The 16,729-nt window shown below is 39.7% G+C and overlaps 1 protein-coding gene across 2 annotated transcripts in view; it reads left to right on the forward strand.

Moving 5' to 3' along the window:
- The window catches only part of CHRM2 (cholinergic receptor muscarinic 2), a 72,857-nt gene extending 56,234 nt beyond the window's left edge, over window positions 1-16,623 (forward strand). For both annotated transcript variants that reach the window (XM_085049502.1, XM_085049503.1), the window contains exon 2: window positions 8,284-16,623. In XM_085049502.1, coding sequence (XP_084905628.1) covers window positions 8,323-9,720 — 1,398 coding nt within the window. In that variant the 5' untranslated portion in view covers window positions 8,284-8,322 and the 3' untranslated portion in view covers window positions 9,721-16,623. The remainder of the gene's footprint in view (window positions 1-8,283) is intronic.
- The last annotated feature ends 106 nt before the right edge of the window (window positions 16,624-16,729 follow it).

The raw sequence follows: 16,729 nt of genomic DNA on the forward strand, positions 1-16,729 counted from the left end.
AATAATTGTTTATTTTATATATATTTATATAATATATATGACATATACATATATAATGTATAGGTCTATTATATATATTATTTTATAATTGTTTACAATATAAAATTATATATCATATATTCTATATTCTATATTCTATATTCTATATTCTATATTCTATATTTTATATATATGTTGTATTATATAGATCGTTTATTGTAATATAATTTTTATATAACCTAATATATATATCATATGACATATATTTATATAATGTGTATATATATAATATGTACATATATGATGTGCATGTATATATATAATGTATTATAACCTAATATATATAACATATTGTATATACACACACACACAAATGTGTTTTTATATATATATTTATATAATATATTATATAATATATACATATATAATATATGTCTATTGTACATATTATTTTATAATTTTTTCTGCCTGTTTCCTATATATATATATATATGTATACATAGGAACAGTCAGTAAGGATGTGACAGTTTCTTACAAACTTCAGAGCAAAGCTGGTAGGACTAAAGTTAGCTCAGGACTATTTCTAGGACTATTTTCTGGTAGAGACAGAGACCAACCTCCCCCAATATCTGCTTTTACTGGGAGGGCAGCCCCACAGTGTGCCATTCCAGCCCCTCAGGAGGTTTATTGCAGACTGCAGGAATCCTTTTTGTCTTTCTGCAGCTTAAAGTGCTCAGAGAAACGGGAGGTCAGCGCTGCCAGCAAAACCAATATCTGCCAGGGCAGGAGATGAGACGAGCAACACAGTGGTAGCCTGAGGAAAAGTGAGAGGCAGAAGATGGATCTGAGCAGCAGAGAGATGATGAACAAGATGGGAAAGACCAGAGAGGCTGAAGGGCAGCAGGTGTTGCATTAGGGAAAAGGGAAAATGAAAAGGGTTTCCCTTGGACAGTTTGCCTTCTCTGCTTACTTTATGTAATTCTTTTCCATTGTGGTTTTTTTGAACATTTTATTCATCCCCAGGGATGGCAGGCAGAAATATAAAAACTCTTCGAAAACTGCCAGATTTACCTGGAGATAAAAATCTGAATCCCACTTGATTACCAGAATCCCTTAGCTTTTAGAGGAAGGCCCTTTGTGGAAATGATTGTTAAAGATCCCAGAGCCAAAGTCATGGCTTTGCTGCAGAACTGAACAAGAAAATAATGGTAGGAAAAGGAGGAAATAAGTTCATGTTCACAGCATAGATAATAGCACACATAACAACAAAACAAATATAATGAAGGAAAATAATCTCTATACAAATATTAAACACATTGGAATTCTTGATTATGAAAGGAGATGACAATTTTTTTAAAAAATAAGTTCTATCTGTTTCTTTAAAGAGGTTATGGAGGCCAAGTCTGAGTGAATGGCAGTGGATTTAAGAACTAAAATGTTAGAATGACAACTGGGGTGAGATTTCAGAACTTCAAGTCATTTCAGTGTTTCCACAATACTGTTCCAAGTGCAAGGCTTGAAGAAATGCTATCCTCTCTCTCTGTGGGCTAGGATTATACAGACAGGAGCTGAAAGGAGGGTCAGTGAGGAATTCCTGCTGAACACAGGCATTAATCTGAAGAGCCCAGATAAATGTCCTTGCAGAACTATTTCTCTCACAATCACCCTTTCTTGTGTTCCTCTAATCAACTTTTCTTTTTCACTCCCACCTCAGCCTCGCCCCTATTCCCTCTGCCTCACCTTCACCCAATTTACTATTCTCTCTTGCCCCACACACCCTCCTATATGCTCTTCAAAGATTTTTGGGCTGGAGGCACGCTGCAATGCAGCAAGCCCTGCTGAGTGGTTCTGCTGCTGTTGCATGGCCCAGTGGGAGGGATTTAATCTCCAACATGACACTTCAGGGACACAGCAGATTGATGGAGGAGATTGTTCCCCAGGTACGTTGCTGGATACTATTCCTATCTAGATTTAATTTGACTTCCCGTGAGTTTGTTTTACCACCAAGTCCCAGTTTGAGGAGTTGTTATGTAAAGGTGGATTTGGATTCATAGGAGTAGAGCACTGCAGAAGAACAGGGTGAAGTGAAACCTGAGAAAATGAAATATATTAGTTAGCAGTCTTTCCATCCTTAAGGTGTTTTTGCTGTGGAAAGGTGATCTGAGGTGCACTGATGGAATGTGGATGTGGCATTAGCTTGTCCCTGTATTTCACATTTGATGACATCAGCCACTCCTCTGGCCCAGAATATTCTGATTTGGAAGAGACCCACAAGGACCATCAAGTCCAAATTTTCAGCGAGTGACCCATCTGGGGGTTGAACCCACAACCCTGGTGTTGTCAGAACCAAACTCTGACTGGCTGAGCTCATCTCAGGGTCATGCAGTTCTTCACTCACATTGCTTGCTCCAGGAATGTTGAGCTGCAATGCTTTCAGATTTCCATCAAATGATATCTCTGCTCATTAATTAGAACAGAGTGTAAATTGCAATCAAATGTGGGGCTCCTCTGCCTGAGAGGTGAGTAAATCTCTAAATTTTAAACCTATTTTGAAGCCATCCTACTGCTGGAAATGTTTTGTGTGGCAGCTGCTTCTCTGTGCCTCTAGATGGAGATCCTATCCATTTAACTCAACCCTCTAGAGAAACCTGTGGGGTGCTTCAATAAGAGCTCCATTTGGCCTTTCATACTCCAAAGACTAAAAATTACTTAATTACTTTTTTTCCCTCTGATTTCTGGGCTATAAATTTATTTTTATCTTAGCAACTAGACGTGTTTCCACAGCTTACCTGAAAAAAAAAAAAACAACCTGATAAAATGCTCTTCCATGGATATTTCTTGTGGTTCCACAGGAACAGAGAGGAAAACTTTCCATAACTTCACCAAGACACTTGGCTGTTTTCTCTCTGCTTTTGGACCAAAGTGTTTTTACATATAAACCTAGCAAGAATAAGGAGGTATGTGAGTGAAAGTATCTTCTAGTCCTGGAAGTAAAAACCCCTTTTTGTGGATCCAAACCACTTAGCTAAAGCCATGCCTATTAAAAACATTTTTCAGGTTTGCCCAATGCAGAGTTTAGCTTGTAATGATATCAGCTGCCCGAGGACAGAATGCAAATTCTCTCTTGATTACACAGGTGCTGGAAAACAAAAATATATCTGCAGCCAAAGCTATACTTACAGAAAGGTAAATATATTTAAGTGCCTTGGTACCAATGGGTGACTATCAGCATAAAAACAGTAATGGTAATAACAATACCAATACATTAGAAAGGCTTGGTTATGCAGATCTTTGAGGAAAAAATACCTTTTTCTTTTTCTTTTTTTCTGTTTTCCTTTTCCTTTTCTTTTTCCTTTTCTTTTTCCTTTTCTTTTTTTTTCTATTTTTTTTTCCTTCCTGAAACCAGAGAGATTATTGGTTTTTGGGTTTTTTTTTCCTATACAGTCCATACTTTTCCTTTTGTGATATTTAATACAAACAAGTTGAACTCATAGCACTATATTTATTTCCACATAGTTCTTCCATATTCATTTCTATATAGTTTTAGATATAAGAGCAGCAGTGTGCAAGATGTAGTTAACAGCTGTACAAATCCTCAGACCCTAACATGCCCCGAGGCAGCAATTTGCTTTTTTTAATGCTCTATGACTCTGATCTACTTGTTGTTTCAAGATATGTGAGAATTTTTTTTTTATTTTGCCCCTAGTTATTCTTCACAACGAGATGGGGGAAAGTAGATCCAGGCAGGTCCACAAGGTATCTTTTTTGGTAGGACATGTGTTGATTGACATGAAAAAAAGTGCATGAAAATATAAAAAAATTAACCAGAAATGAAGACAGTGATACTCAGAAGTGATGTTTCTAGTTCCAAAAGGATTGCAGAAAATAATCCATCTGGTGAAGATTTTAGCCTTCAGGTGTTCAGGTATTTCCTGAAATGTATTTTTACCAAAAGTCCAGACTACATCTATAGTCTCTCTTAAAGTCTGCAATAAATTCTGGCTAACAGACCCAGGGTATTCATCACAGATGTAGGGATTTTGTTTCTCTCTTTTTTGTGTTCACACTGGGAGTTTAAAATGGTACCAGGAAGAAATTTAGAATCAAAACCAGTACAGTTCAGGATAAAAATCAGTTCAGGAAAAGAAAATATTCCATTATTGCTACAGCAAATATCGAATCCATTTTACATAGGTTTGGGCTGAAGAGGAATTAGATCAAAAAAAAGAAAGTTAAAGAAATATATTTCCTTCTGCTTGAGAATTAGGTGCTGAAATGCCCTCAGAATGGCAATGCACATGGATTCTGGGGTAATCCTGTTTAAATCTCAACCACAACTTTCAGGTGCAGTTCATTTGCTGCCTCTTTCATGTCTCGACCTTTGGATGGTTTCAGAGAATTCAAAGAAGACATTAAATCCTTACCAAATTCAACTTGTCAATAGGCACAATGCAGAAGAAGGCTTTGTCTAACAGACTTTGACAGGCATGATGTATCAGCCTTTTTTTTTCAATACACCAACCATTCCCATAGTCTGTCTTGTGACAGATGTTGCAGATATCTTTTAAATTTAAAATTACAATGTTTGCACCAAAGGGATGTGTTCCTGTCAGGCTAAGTGGAAAGCACAACTCAGCAGGATTTAATACTTAAATATCCTACAGTTCTGCCCTAAATTATTGCCCAGTCAAGAGAAGGGAATGATTTTCAGTACTGTGAGTTCTTTAGAGGGAGGAACTACTGCACTGGGAATGTTTCCCAAGTACATCTCAAATATCAAACAATGAATTAATTTATATGTGGATTCCTTGGCTTTGGATGTTTTCCTCGCAGTGATTATGGTGTTTCCACTCCACAAAGTCATATATATTTTGAAATATATTTCAGAAAAATCAACTCAGCTGGTTTTCAGGGTCACAAGAGACATTCCTTGCCTTTTCTGGCTATTCTCTGTTCAGCAAGAATGCACTTAGTATAGAAGGATAAATTATGGGACTCAGTGCCACATTGTGCAACTCACACAAACACCCATGGGCTCTGAGAGCAGAGGAGAGCTCTGTTTGTTCAAGGATCAGATCTGGGATTTCTCATCCAGGAGTTCATATTACCTTAAAATGCCTCTGCCCCGTAGGTCTGCCTGATGAATAACATCTGCTCCCAGAACAACTGCCTCTCCAGCAAGACAGAAACAAAAATATTCCTCAGGCTGTGCTGGACCGAGGCAGGATGAGAAACAGAAACCTCTCTGTGCACCTGATTCCAGCTCTGCTGCAGCCAGCAGGAGGATTTCAGGGGGTTTGGGTTAGGATTTGTGCACAGCCCTGTCTCTGCCCGTGGATTTTAGTGCTCTCAGCAGTGACAGCAAATGTCAGCTGAAATCAGATGTTTCTCTCCAGCCCTACAGCCTCTCATCGACACACGCAGCAAAACACCCTTCACTTTGAAATAAATGCTTAGAGGAACTTTTTACAGGAGTTGGCAACAGAAGATGTTTCCCCAGACTGCAGAAAGATGTAACTGCTCGTGAAAATTAGAGTCCAGAGCTACTACCTACCTTCTTACAGCAGAAAAGTTTTGTATAAAGAGAGATCAGTGGGAAAGGGACTCCTTTGCTTTGCTTCCATCCACATTAACACAGTGAAATCTCATTCCCAGGGAGTAAAATTAGCTTTTAGCTTTCATCCATCTCCTTGCATCTCATAGATTCCCCTAAAAATCAGGGGAATTTTTACTTAATTACAAATATTTCCAGTGAAAGTGGGTTTCCCCTGAAAAGACGTCAGAACAAAGTTATCTGGGAGATGGTAATTTGGATTCACAACAGGTTTCAAGTTTTTTTAATTAATTTTGTTATTCAGTGGAATGAAAACAGAACTTCTGAGCAGTTTTTAAAAATATATATTGCAGAGAAACATTTGTTTTTGTGTTACAAAGCACAGTTCTTTCAGCTCTGATCCACTCTCCCTCATTTCCATTTTGCTCCCCCACTCACTTTCTGTCACCAGAGGTAGCTGCAGAGCCCTGGATCACAAACCCTCTCCAGCTGAATGTTTGGTGGTTTGTTTTTTTTTTTAAATCAATATATCTCTGTGTGTGATTTTGCCTTTTCATTAAAAATGCATTCTGTTAAGATGGATCATAAACAACTCTGCTTGGGAGTTCTTAGCTTGTCCAAAAAAATTGATGTCTTACACATCTAACTGGATAACCAGCTGCTCAGCTGTGAAGCTTTGGGAGAAAAATACACTGCGAAGTGCTGAAATGACAGAACTATATATTAAAGGTGTCCTGTCGATTTTTTTGCACAGAGTAGAAATTCTGCTACATTCCACTCAGCCTATTTTTACAAAGCAATACACTTAACTAAACCATTCCTCTTCCTTATTTTGTTATCTTGAACCTGATTCCGAGGGTTTTAGGGATGTACCTCTGAATAGATAGCAGGAAAAAAATCTGTTTAGCCTTCTGTTCCTCTATTTATTCATGTATTCTCTTCAACATGGAATTGGCAAACAAATTTTAGCTGTTTTCGAAAGCAAAGGCAAATGCATGAGCCAAACCCTCTGCCAGCTGTATTTCTTTAAGTATGAATTGCAAGACTACAAAGTTGCCTCAGACAGAAAACCTTTACCCTGCTTTAGCATTTTGACTTTTCCATGGAGACAGACTTGCTTATTTTTCTGAGAGGTCAGGAGGGGTTTTGCCGCTGCGCTGACATTTTGCATCATCTTCTTCCTTTCGCATCTGAAAAAGAAAAAAAACAAAAAAGGAAAAGCACAGTTGTGAAATGACAGTAAAAATGCATTTCTCCTTCTAAGTGACGTGGGCTGCTTATGTCTGTGCATCAGCAGGTTAGTCAGAGGGAGCAGAGGAGAATTCTTTAATCCCTGGTGTGTACAGGAGATACACACAGAGGAATTTTTTGTCTTCCTTTGATTGCACCACCATGTCGAGAAACTCTTTCTTAAGGAAGTGATGCTTTACATGTGGGAAAAAAAGAAAAAAAAAGAAAAATAGAAAAAAAAGAGAAGAATATTGTCATTAGAAAAAACTACCTAAGTTCCCTGTCACATCTGGCCTTCATGCTTCAATAATCCCTTGAGCACAGCTCATAAATAAAGAGCACTCAGGGCTGTACAATTCCAGTGTACAATTCCAGTGCATCCTAGTGACTTCCAGGGGATGCACAAAAGGATGGCAAATATCCTGAAGGCAAAAAGCACTGTTTTCTTAGTCTTCTGTCAAATGTGTATTGCTAGAAATTTAATTACTATTTATTGAGCACTGCCAGTAGGGTGTATGGGGCACAGCAAAAATTGCTGTGTGTAAACAGAACTGATTTTTATATTTTTTGCTATTTATCATTATCCTGTTATGCATTTCAGGCCTTTGTTGTAGGTTGATGTGGTACAGATTAAAAATATTGTGATATGAAAAGTAATGGGGAAAGGGCAATCAAACAAGCACTAAAATATAATCTCATCATGTTTAAAAAAGCCCCAGACAACAATGCCTTATCCAAGTACAAATACTCAAAAGTAAGTAAAAAATAACTTTAATCTTACTGAAATTGAAAAAAATAGAAATAAAAAAATGTATGTGTATAACTAGTTAGCCAAATGCTCAACTGAGGTGAATTTACTAACTCTGTTAACTTCAACAGACTCAACCTTGTTTGTTTATTGACAGACTAATTAGTTTGATGCAGTGCCAAAATCTTTGTATGTATTAACTAAAAAAATGAACTGCAGGGTGAGAAAATTAGGGGAAAAATGATACAAACTTGTTCCATAAACCTCCCAGAAACATGCCCAGGTGGAACATGAAAGAAAGATGGAAACAGACGTCTCCCTCTCAGTGGATTACAATTTCACTTTGGGTAATAAGATATTTACACCATTTACACCCTCAGGTCTGGACTTTTTTATTTGGAGTAGGGTTTGAAATGAGCAAAAGGAACTATTTTGTTAGCAAGAAATAAAAAAATATGCAGGTTCAGCTCCAAAATATTCAAGTCAACATTAGTTTTAACAGAATAACAAAGAGAAAAATGCATCTGAGGACTTAAAAATGTAGTTTTGGATCCAAATGTGTGCCTGTCTCACATATTTAGAGCTAACTTATTGTTCTGCTATTCCCAAACCGTACACTGTAAGGTGTTGCCTTTAGCCAAAGCTGACTGGTTTTTCCTGAATACATTTTCTGCCTCTAAACTCTTGCCAAGCAGGCTTTTTGGGATCCATTCCTTAGGGGCAAAGAGACTAACTTCCTGATGGTATCTGTTTTCTTTTCTTCCCTCTGCAGGCTTGAGCTGTAAGCAGGTACCTTGGAATCAGAAGCAGAATGAATAACTCAACGTACATCAACTCCTCCTCGGAAAATGTGATGGCCCTGGAGAGCCCCTACAAAACTGTCGAGGTGGTGTTCATCGTGCTGGTGGCAGGGTCCCTCAGCCTGGTCACCATCATCGGGAACATCCTGGTCATGGTGTCCATCAAGGTCAACAGGCACCTGCAGACTGTCAACAACTATTTCCTGTTCAGCCTGGCGTGCGCCGATTTGATCATCGGCATCTTCTCCATGAACCTCTACACCCTCTACACTGTGATTGGCTACTGGCCCTTGGGGCCCGTGGTGTGTGACCTCTGGCTGGCCCTTGACTACGTGGTCAGCAACGCCTCTGTGATGAACCTGCTCATCATCAGCTTCGACAGATACTTCTGTGTCACCAAGCCGCTGACGTACCCCGTGAAGCGCACCACCAAGATGGCAGGCGTGATGATCGCGGCTGCCTGGGTGCTGTCCTTCATCCTGTGGGCTCCTGCCATCCTCTTCTGGCAGTTCATCGTGGGAGGAAGGACTGTCCCGGATGGGGATTGCTACATCCAGTTTTTTTCCAACCCCGTGGTCACTTTTGGCACGGCCATCGCGGCTTTCTATTTGCCCGTTGTCATCATGACTGTGCTCTACTGGCAAATCTCTCGAGCCAGTAAGAGTCGGATAAAGAAAGGGAAAAAGGAAGCTGCCCAAAACCAAGAAACAGTTTCCCCCAGCCTTGTCCAAGGTAAAATAGTGAAACCAAACAATAACAACATCCCGACCAGCGGAGATGGGTTGGAGCACAGCAAAATTCAGAACGGAAAAACCAGCGAAGAGACTGTGACTGAAAACTGTGTTCAAGGGGAGAAGGAGAGCTCCAATGACTCCACCTCCGTCAGCGCCGTCGCTTCCAACCTGAAAGAGGACGAAGCCACCAAAGATGCCAGACAGGCTCCTGCCTCCCAGGACCATGTCAAGGCAGAGAACTCCAAGCTGACGTGCATCAGGATAGTCACCAAGTCCCAAAAGGGGGACTGCTGTGCCCCTACCAACACCACCGTGGAGATCGTCGGCGCCAACGGGGAGGAGAAGCAGAACAGCGTCGCCCGGAAAATCGTCAAGATGACGAAGCAGCCCGCCAAAAAGAAACCACCCCCCTCCAGGGAGAAAAAGGTGACAAGGACGATTTTGGCCATCCTGCTGGCCTTCATCATCACCTGGACGCCGTACAATGTGATGGTGCTCATCAACAGCTTCTGCACATCCTGCATCCCCAACACCGTGTGGACCATTGGCTATTGGCTCTGTTACATCAACAGCACCATCAACCCTGCCTGCTACGCCCTCTGCAACGCCACTTTCAAGAAGACCTTTAAGCACCTTCTCATGTGTCATTACAAGAATATAGGAGCTACGAGGTAAAAGTATTAATGGGAGTAATTATGGAAAGGGTGAAGAAGCTCCAAATTGAATTTTTAAAACCCCAACGCTACAGCACTTTATGCTCTTCTATGGAATGTGCAATCCAGGATGTTGGTGGAAATACTGATGAGGGGCACGGGATGCAACCCTGAGGACTACACTTATAAATGTTTTTTTAATAAAGGAAAATAAATCTTTAGGATGCAGGGATGTTTGAGGTGTTATCCAAGGATGGGGACTGGAGGCACAGTTCCTTACTTTCTGAGAGTATTCTGCAGAAGGGCTTTAAAGTCTATGATTTTTGGTCGTTCTGTGTAAAATACTTGTTCTTTCATTACTTTTTTTTTTTTTTTTTTGCCTGTGTGTGTTTAATACGTCTTCATCTAGGGATAAAACCCACAAATTTTAATAATAACTGTGTGGAAGAGGCATAGGAGTTTGGAAGATCATTGCATAATCCAAATCAGTCGAGGCAGAAATTTTCTAAAGCTCCAAGTTGTCTAAGGCTGTTTTGCCAGTGTCATGTAAGAAGTTTAATGTTATGTAAATCATGGTGAAAGGTTTTTTATGTTATTTATGACACCACGATTTCCAAAACTGCATCAGTTCTCAAAGTGTACTTAATGCTCAAGATGTAATCATTGTACCTTGTTTGAAGTCTGCCCCCTCTCAGGGGTTTTTGTTCTGTGAAACTCCATCATGTCCAAATCAAGGTGGAAAGATGTGTTCTCGTCCAGATTGCTACATGCCAAGGCTTCTTCAGCATCCATATAAACCAAAGCTTTCGAGATGATTTTGTTCACTTTGTTCGTCACGTAACATCGACCTGTGGATTTGTCTTAACCTCCATCAGCCTTTTCTTCCCTTTTGTACCTTAACTTGTCCAGGGCAAGACTGAATACCAAAAGTTGTAAATTCAAAGGTCTCATCCACTCAGCCACCCTGGTGGCCAAACAAAGGGTCTCAGCTGAAGAATAGAAACCAGATTATGGCTAGGAAGATAAAAGGTTACATCCTTTAAAAGCTGGATGTACAGATGAAGAGGTATGTTGAGGCTTCACACAATGAATAGTTAATATTAGGTGACCATGCTCTTGGCCTGACAAAAGATGATTCTGTGATTAATTTATTCAGGAAAAGAATAAGATAGACTGAGACACCCACCTGGATCAAGATCTGCTGAGCCATTAGTGTGAAACTGGGCTCCTTTCTGGGTAAATCCTGCACAAGATGTTTACTTTCTGGAAAAGATATTTGTCACATTGCCTTGTGTACTACCTGGGAGTTGTATTTGGACTGTAAGCCAAGGGATAATATTAATAAAAAGGCAGAGAGGAAAACTGTGATTATAGAAAACAGATACTGAAATAGTCTTGATAGAAGTCTGGCAAGGGTTAAGTTCAATATTTTTCTGCTACTCCACGCCAGGTGAAATTTAGATTATTTCTGCCTGACAAAGAATTTTGTATTCCAATATTTGATGTTTACTGTGGCAAAACTAAGCATTGTGTGGACAGGTCAAAGGGTATCAGATTACTGCAAACAGAGATTTTCTGTGAGTTATGCATATTTCAGTCACCTCCTTCTCAGTAAATAACTTCCAGGCCCTAACCTAAAGGTAAATTTTTATATTTTGTTACCCAAAATAGTGTCCTGAGAGTCTCCTTTCTGGAGCAAAAGCCACCCACCAAACAGGACACCAATTCATTCTGTTATTTCATGCTATGATATCAGAGTATTCCAAAATGCGCTTCAAAATAGCAGCCTCTGAGATTACAGAAAAATTAATCTTGCAGAATTAAGTTTTACATTTGACAAGCTTATTGGAACACAGTGTCAAAGCACTTCGGTATCATGACAATATTCATGTTTCCTAGTACGAGTTCCCAGCAGAAAGTGAAAATGAGGAGGATTAAATTGCAGTAAATTAAGGCCATGTTAAACTCAGGATTAATGTGTCTTAAAATGAAGTCGTTGAATTTATACCCCTAGTGATTTCATTCTAACACAACTCTCTCCATAAAGCCAAGGAGCTAATTTTGCAACCCTCGCTTGCCTTGAGTCATATCTACTATCACTGTTTTCATGTTCCTGCTTGTAAGGAAGAATAACTCAATGACAAAGCCTGCAAAACGGAGCACTGCTTGCCTTTCAAAACTACATTCACTGCATTTATCTTGACAGGTCAAAGGAAAGACTTACAACTTTCCTAGGTTTTTCATTCTCTTACAGCGTTAAAAAAATCCAGATAAAATCCCAAGATAAAATCGTATGTGTTCAATTTTTTAAATCTGATTTTTTAGAAGAGTTTCATAAAGGAAACAGCTGCTTCTTTCTGTCAGCAAGTGCTGTGGGTATCGACAGTACAAGTGCTCAATTTGGGAAATAATGGTTGGTACTTAATCTTTTAACTCTGGCTTTCTGGCAGGTGTGCAAATCTCTTATTCTCACACTTGAAGCTGTCATTTGTTCATAATGAATTAATCTAACAGCTCAGGACAGTCCTGCAGGTTAAGAAGTGTGACAGATAGATTACAATTATATTCCCTCATTGCTGATATGATGACACCCAAAATACTCCAGGAATAAAAACATTTTGGGGCCAGAATTTATGAAACAAACAAGCAACAGAAAAATATCAGTTTGAAGCGTTTTAGCACTTTTCCCTAGCAGCACCCTGACTTTTGATGCTTAAAGACAAAGTGCTTTGATTTGTGTTATAGCATATTTAAAAGGCTTGCCATACACACAGTCCTGTAACAGCTCCATGGTAAATCTACATTTGCAGACAACTAAACCATGTAAAAATAGATGACATAATGCAGCAATGCATGGATCCACAGGCATGCAAACACACAACCTGACATGGTTTATTTACATGAAAAATAACCAGCTAATATCCAAGGTATTGCATGGAGTCTTGTCTGCATTGTGTGCACTGCCAGCTGCTGGGAGGTGCAGAGTTAACACTTATTTTATTATTATATACATATTATATAATAATAATTATTATTACATTGTCTAGCCCCTCCTGAAGGCAGAGAACAGGCAGAGGTGCCCTGAAATACTGGGAACCTCTTGGGTCTTCAGCTGCTTGTGGCTCAATAAGACCAAAACTGATAATGCTTCAGAGCCACAAAATAATTTATACTTGAACGTCCTTTGAGCTTTCATGTTTTCCTTTGTGTCCCAAACCACATTCCCCAGGTTTCACTTCCCTTCTGAGAGGTAGTTCTGCAGGATGTAGCTGTCGGGCTTGAGGAGCAGCTGTCCCTGGGTGACTCTCCGGCTCCCCTGGCTGTCACCTGCACCCCACGGTCCCCAGGGTGGCCCTGCTGCTGGAGCTGCCTCACTTCACCTTGGGCTTGGCCAGAGGATCCCAGTGGCACATCCACACCCTGTGCTGCCACTTTGCTTTCACACAGAAATCAAGCACACTGTGCAGGTGACTCATGAGAAAAACCAAAAAATATAACCAACGACAAAAAGCTGCAGCTAGAACTTCCTGCCCAATCCTTTTTTTCCTCTTTCATTGTTTCCAAAAAGAGGAAGCCCATGGGCAGTGATTTGTGCTGTCACAGGACAGCCCCACCTTCACTCTGCAGGATGAGAACTGCAACTTGAAGATGCATCAATCCAGAGGGCAACTTTTCTGAGTATTAATGGTGTCTGTGGTCAAAGAGAAAGGAAGAAAGGAAGAGAGGAAGAGAAGAAGAAAGGAGGAAAAGCACAAAGGAAGGAAGAGAGAAAGCTGAAGTAATTTTGAATATCTCTTTTCCAGCAAGAACAAAATCTAAGAAAAACTTCTCAGCCTTCCTTCTGTTTGAGATTTTCATTTGATTTATTAGGAAGCATAGGATCTATTCAAAGATACCAAAGTGTTTGAATGTTGCCTGATGAAAGCCAGTCCAAAGACAACAAACACATCTATATAGGTCAGATTGCTTTTCCTGTATTTCTTTCATTCTCTTTTTGCCTTACAAACGCTCACAGGGCTGGGAGTGCTCAAGTGGACCCCAGGGATCAGTTGTTTGGCATTCACAAAGCATGAAGGGGACAAAAGCAAGTGCTAAATCTATCAGACCTCTGGTTTATACTCTTCTGGTGGAGGAAAAACACACTGACAAGAGGAGGTGTCAGTGTGGTTGGGGTGAGAGCAGCCCAGAGAGGAGTGAAGAGTTCTTGAAATGGCCCAGCAGCTCCAGGGATGGGAGCAGGAGGGCAGAGACTTTTTTTTGGTTTAATCTCCTTATGGATTTGAATGTCTCCATCTGTCTGTGGGATTTGCCAGCAAACTCACTGTCCCCTTTCCTCAGTTTTGGCTGATTTTGGTCTCTGTTCTTCATTCCTACAAACAAGACATTCCTGTGGATGAGCACTGCCCTGGACACAACTCCCAGTTTCTCCTGGGGGGCTGAGGTGGCACACTTTGAATTTTTCACCTCTGTTGACACCTCCTTGCCACTTCTGGGCCCCAAAACTCATCCTGGCAGTGGCCTAGCAGGACTGAATAGGTAGAGCATCCTGACAGCCACTCTGCTGCAAAGCTGGCATGAATACATCTTGGGGACAGAGGGGAGACGAGTGGAGAAGAGTGATGCTGATGATTTTCACCCTCCCCTTAAAGAAATTCCTAAAAATCCTTTTTTTTGACACATTGTGGTGTTTCTAGGGGTGAGAAGCTCAAGCCTTACAGAAGAAACAGCAGGAAAACAAACTGTGGCCCTGTGGGTGAGGTTGTTTGCTGACAGTGAGTTTGGAGTTCAACAGTCCCACGTGACAGCAGTGCAAATGGTAGAAACCGAGAGGCTAAAAAGAAGTTTAGCTTTTCTTTCCCACTGGGTCTATATGCTCTGCCTAGAGACACTTACAAGGGTATGATTTCTATACAATATTGCTTTTACTGTTCTTGTATGTCACGAAATGCTCCAGACTTTCAAGAAATCTTTCTTTTTAAAAATTTATAGAGAATCTTGCCTTGAAGGAACCCAAGAGATGATCTTTAATTTGCTGTGGCTTCTCTTCTCTGCCTGTTTTTCCTGCCTTGTCTCAGTTCTAACAAAAAGCTTTCCTCCCTCCTCACTTTAACAAGTGTCACCTGTGTTACAGCTGCAGGCTGCAGTTTCACTTGCCTTTCAGGCACTGAATGCTGATATTTAACCTCTTTAATCCCACCCAAAACTGCCTGCCCCAGCATGAATATCCCCCTCTGCTGAAGCCCAAGCTACTGTGTGGAGTGGAAAGATCCATAAATCCTTTCTGCATGGGTTTTCAGATGGAAGTAAAACAAAGCCTCACATGAAAAAAAATGCCAAGCCAGTTCTTTTGTTCCCCAGTTTTGTCATTTCTGTATCAGGCACGAAGTGGATAATGTCAGAGGGAATGTTCTCCTGGTGGAATATCAGCCTGCAACATGCAAGGATTAATTTTCAGCCCTGCCTTCCCTCCAATCCTCTTTCATTCATGACTTTACCAGCAGAGTATTCACTGAAAGTCCAAACCTAAGAATGAAATTATAGCAAGGCCGAGTTGGAAATTAATCATTTGCCACAAGCAATGCAATTATTTCTCCTCTGTTTTCACTTCCCTCCTTTTGCTATGGCTTGTTTTGCTCCATGGTGGAACTAGTGGGTTACATGAGCACATCAGTCCTCCCAGGCCTCATGTTTCAGGGTCCTGGGTAGGTTATCAAACACATTTCATTCCAGTATCAACCAAATAAAGGAAAATAAATCCTGGTGTCTTTTTTGCCTTCCAAAGTTCTGCATTATCTGAAAAGTGCCATTTGGTAACTATTCTTTTTCATCTTTCCCCAGTGCGTTTCTTCTTTTTTATTTTTTTTTTCCTCTTATTTTCTTTTTCTCCCTCTTTATTTATTTTCTTTTTTTTTTATCATACTTGCCAAGAAGCACACAGAAACTAATGTGGCAGTAATAATAAAAACACTGGAGGGAGTGCCATGATTGCCAATCGACAGACTTTCTTCTAGCTCATCCCTTATTTCTGGTGCCACTTAGCTGAGGTGGTTGGTGAGACAGAGACTAGCAAACTGTAAATACCTTTAGATAGTGTGTTTTAACATGGCCAACACCATATATTGACTATGTAAAAAATAATACATTATGTGTAATACTATCCAGCTAAGGTTATAAATCTTAAATGTAAATATATCTGCAATGAATGTCAAATTACTCTTCAAGCTCTATGGATGAGGAAGAACCTCATCTCTCCTTGAGATCTTTTTTTAACTTAAGGATATGAAAAACTTGTTATTCATTTCTATATTTTAAAAAAATACAAAGGAAAAACCTGCGTTCTTTTCTTCAAAAAGAAGAAAATATTACTTCAAAAGAAAAATACTACTGCAAGAAAGAAGGGAATGCATTACCTGTATGTGACATCCAAAATCATGGGATGAAAGCAGGAACTGAGGATCTCACAAGCTGAGGACTAATCAAATCCTTGACGTCCTACATTTGATCTCATCTAAATAAGATAAGCACAAGTTTATGGTTAGCTGTGTAAAGCTGACCCACCTGATTATATATACATTATAGATATATATTTATATATGCTGTATAGATATACATATATTATACACAACATTCATACAGTGCAAGCAGAGTTTGATAAAGTCCTATTAACTGGGAATTATGGATGTAATGTTGTGTTCCATTTGGAGGAAAAATGTCTGTGTTATTCAGCAGTATTCTAATTTGTTATCCAAGATGAAAAAAAAGAAGGTATTTCACCAAAACAAGCCATGAAGGAATAAAGATGATCAAGGCTGGAAACATTTTGCAAAGACAACTAAAATTACATGCAATATATGTGTATGTACTTCTGCTGAGTTGTATTCCTAGTTAAAGCATTGCATTAAACAGAGAATTATAATGATAAAAATGTGCTTGTATGTGGTATCTCTGTTTATTTTATCTTTCTACCAGCTGAAATACTCTGGGAAACGTGAAGCAGTGATAGATGGATAAAAATGGTTTTCCTACAGTTT

The sequence above is a fragment of the Lichenostomus cassidix genome, chromosome 1Ab (genome assembly GCF_008360975.1).
Source record: "Lichenostomus cassidix isolate B80296 chromosome 1Ab, HeHo_3.0, whole genome shotgun sequence".
Lineage (NCBI taxonomy): Eukaryota > Metazoa > Chordata > Aves > Passeriformes > Meliphagidae > Lichenostomus > Lichenostomus cassidix.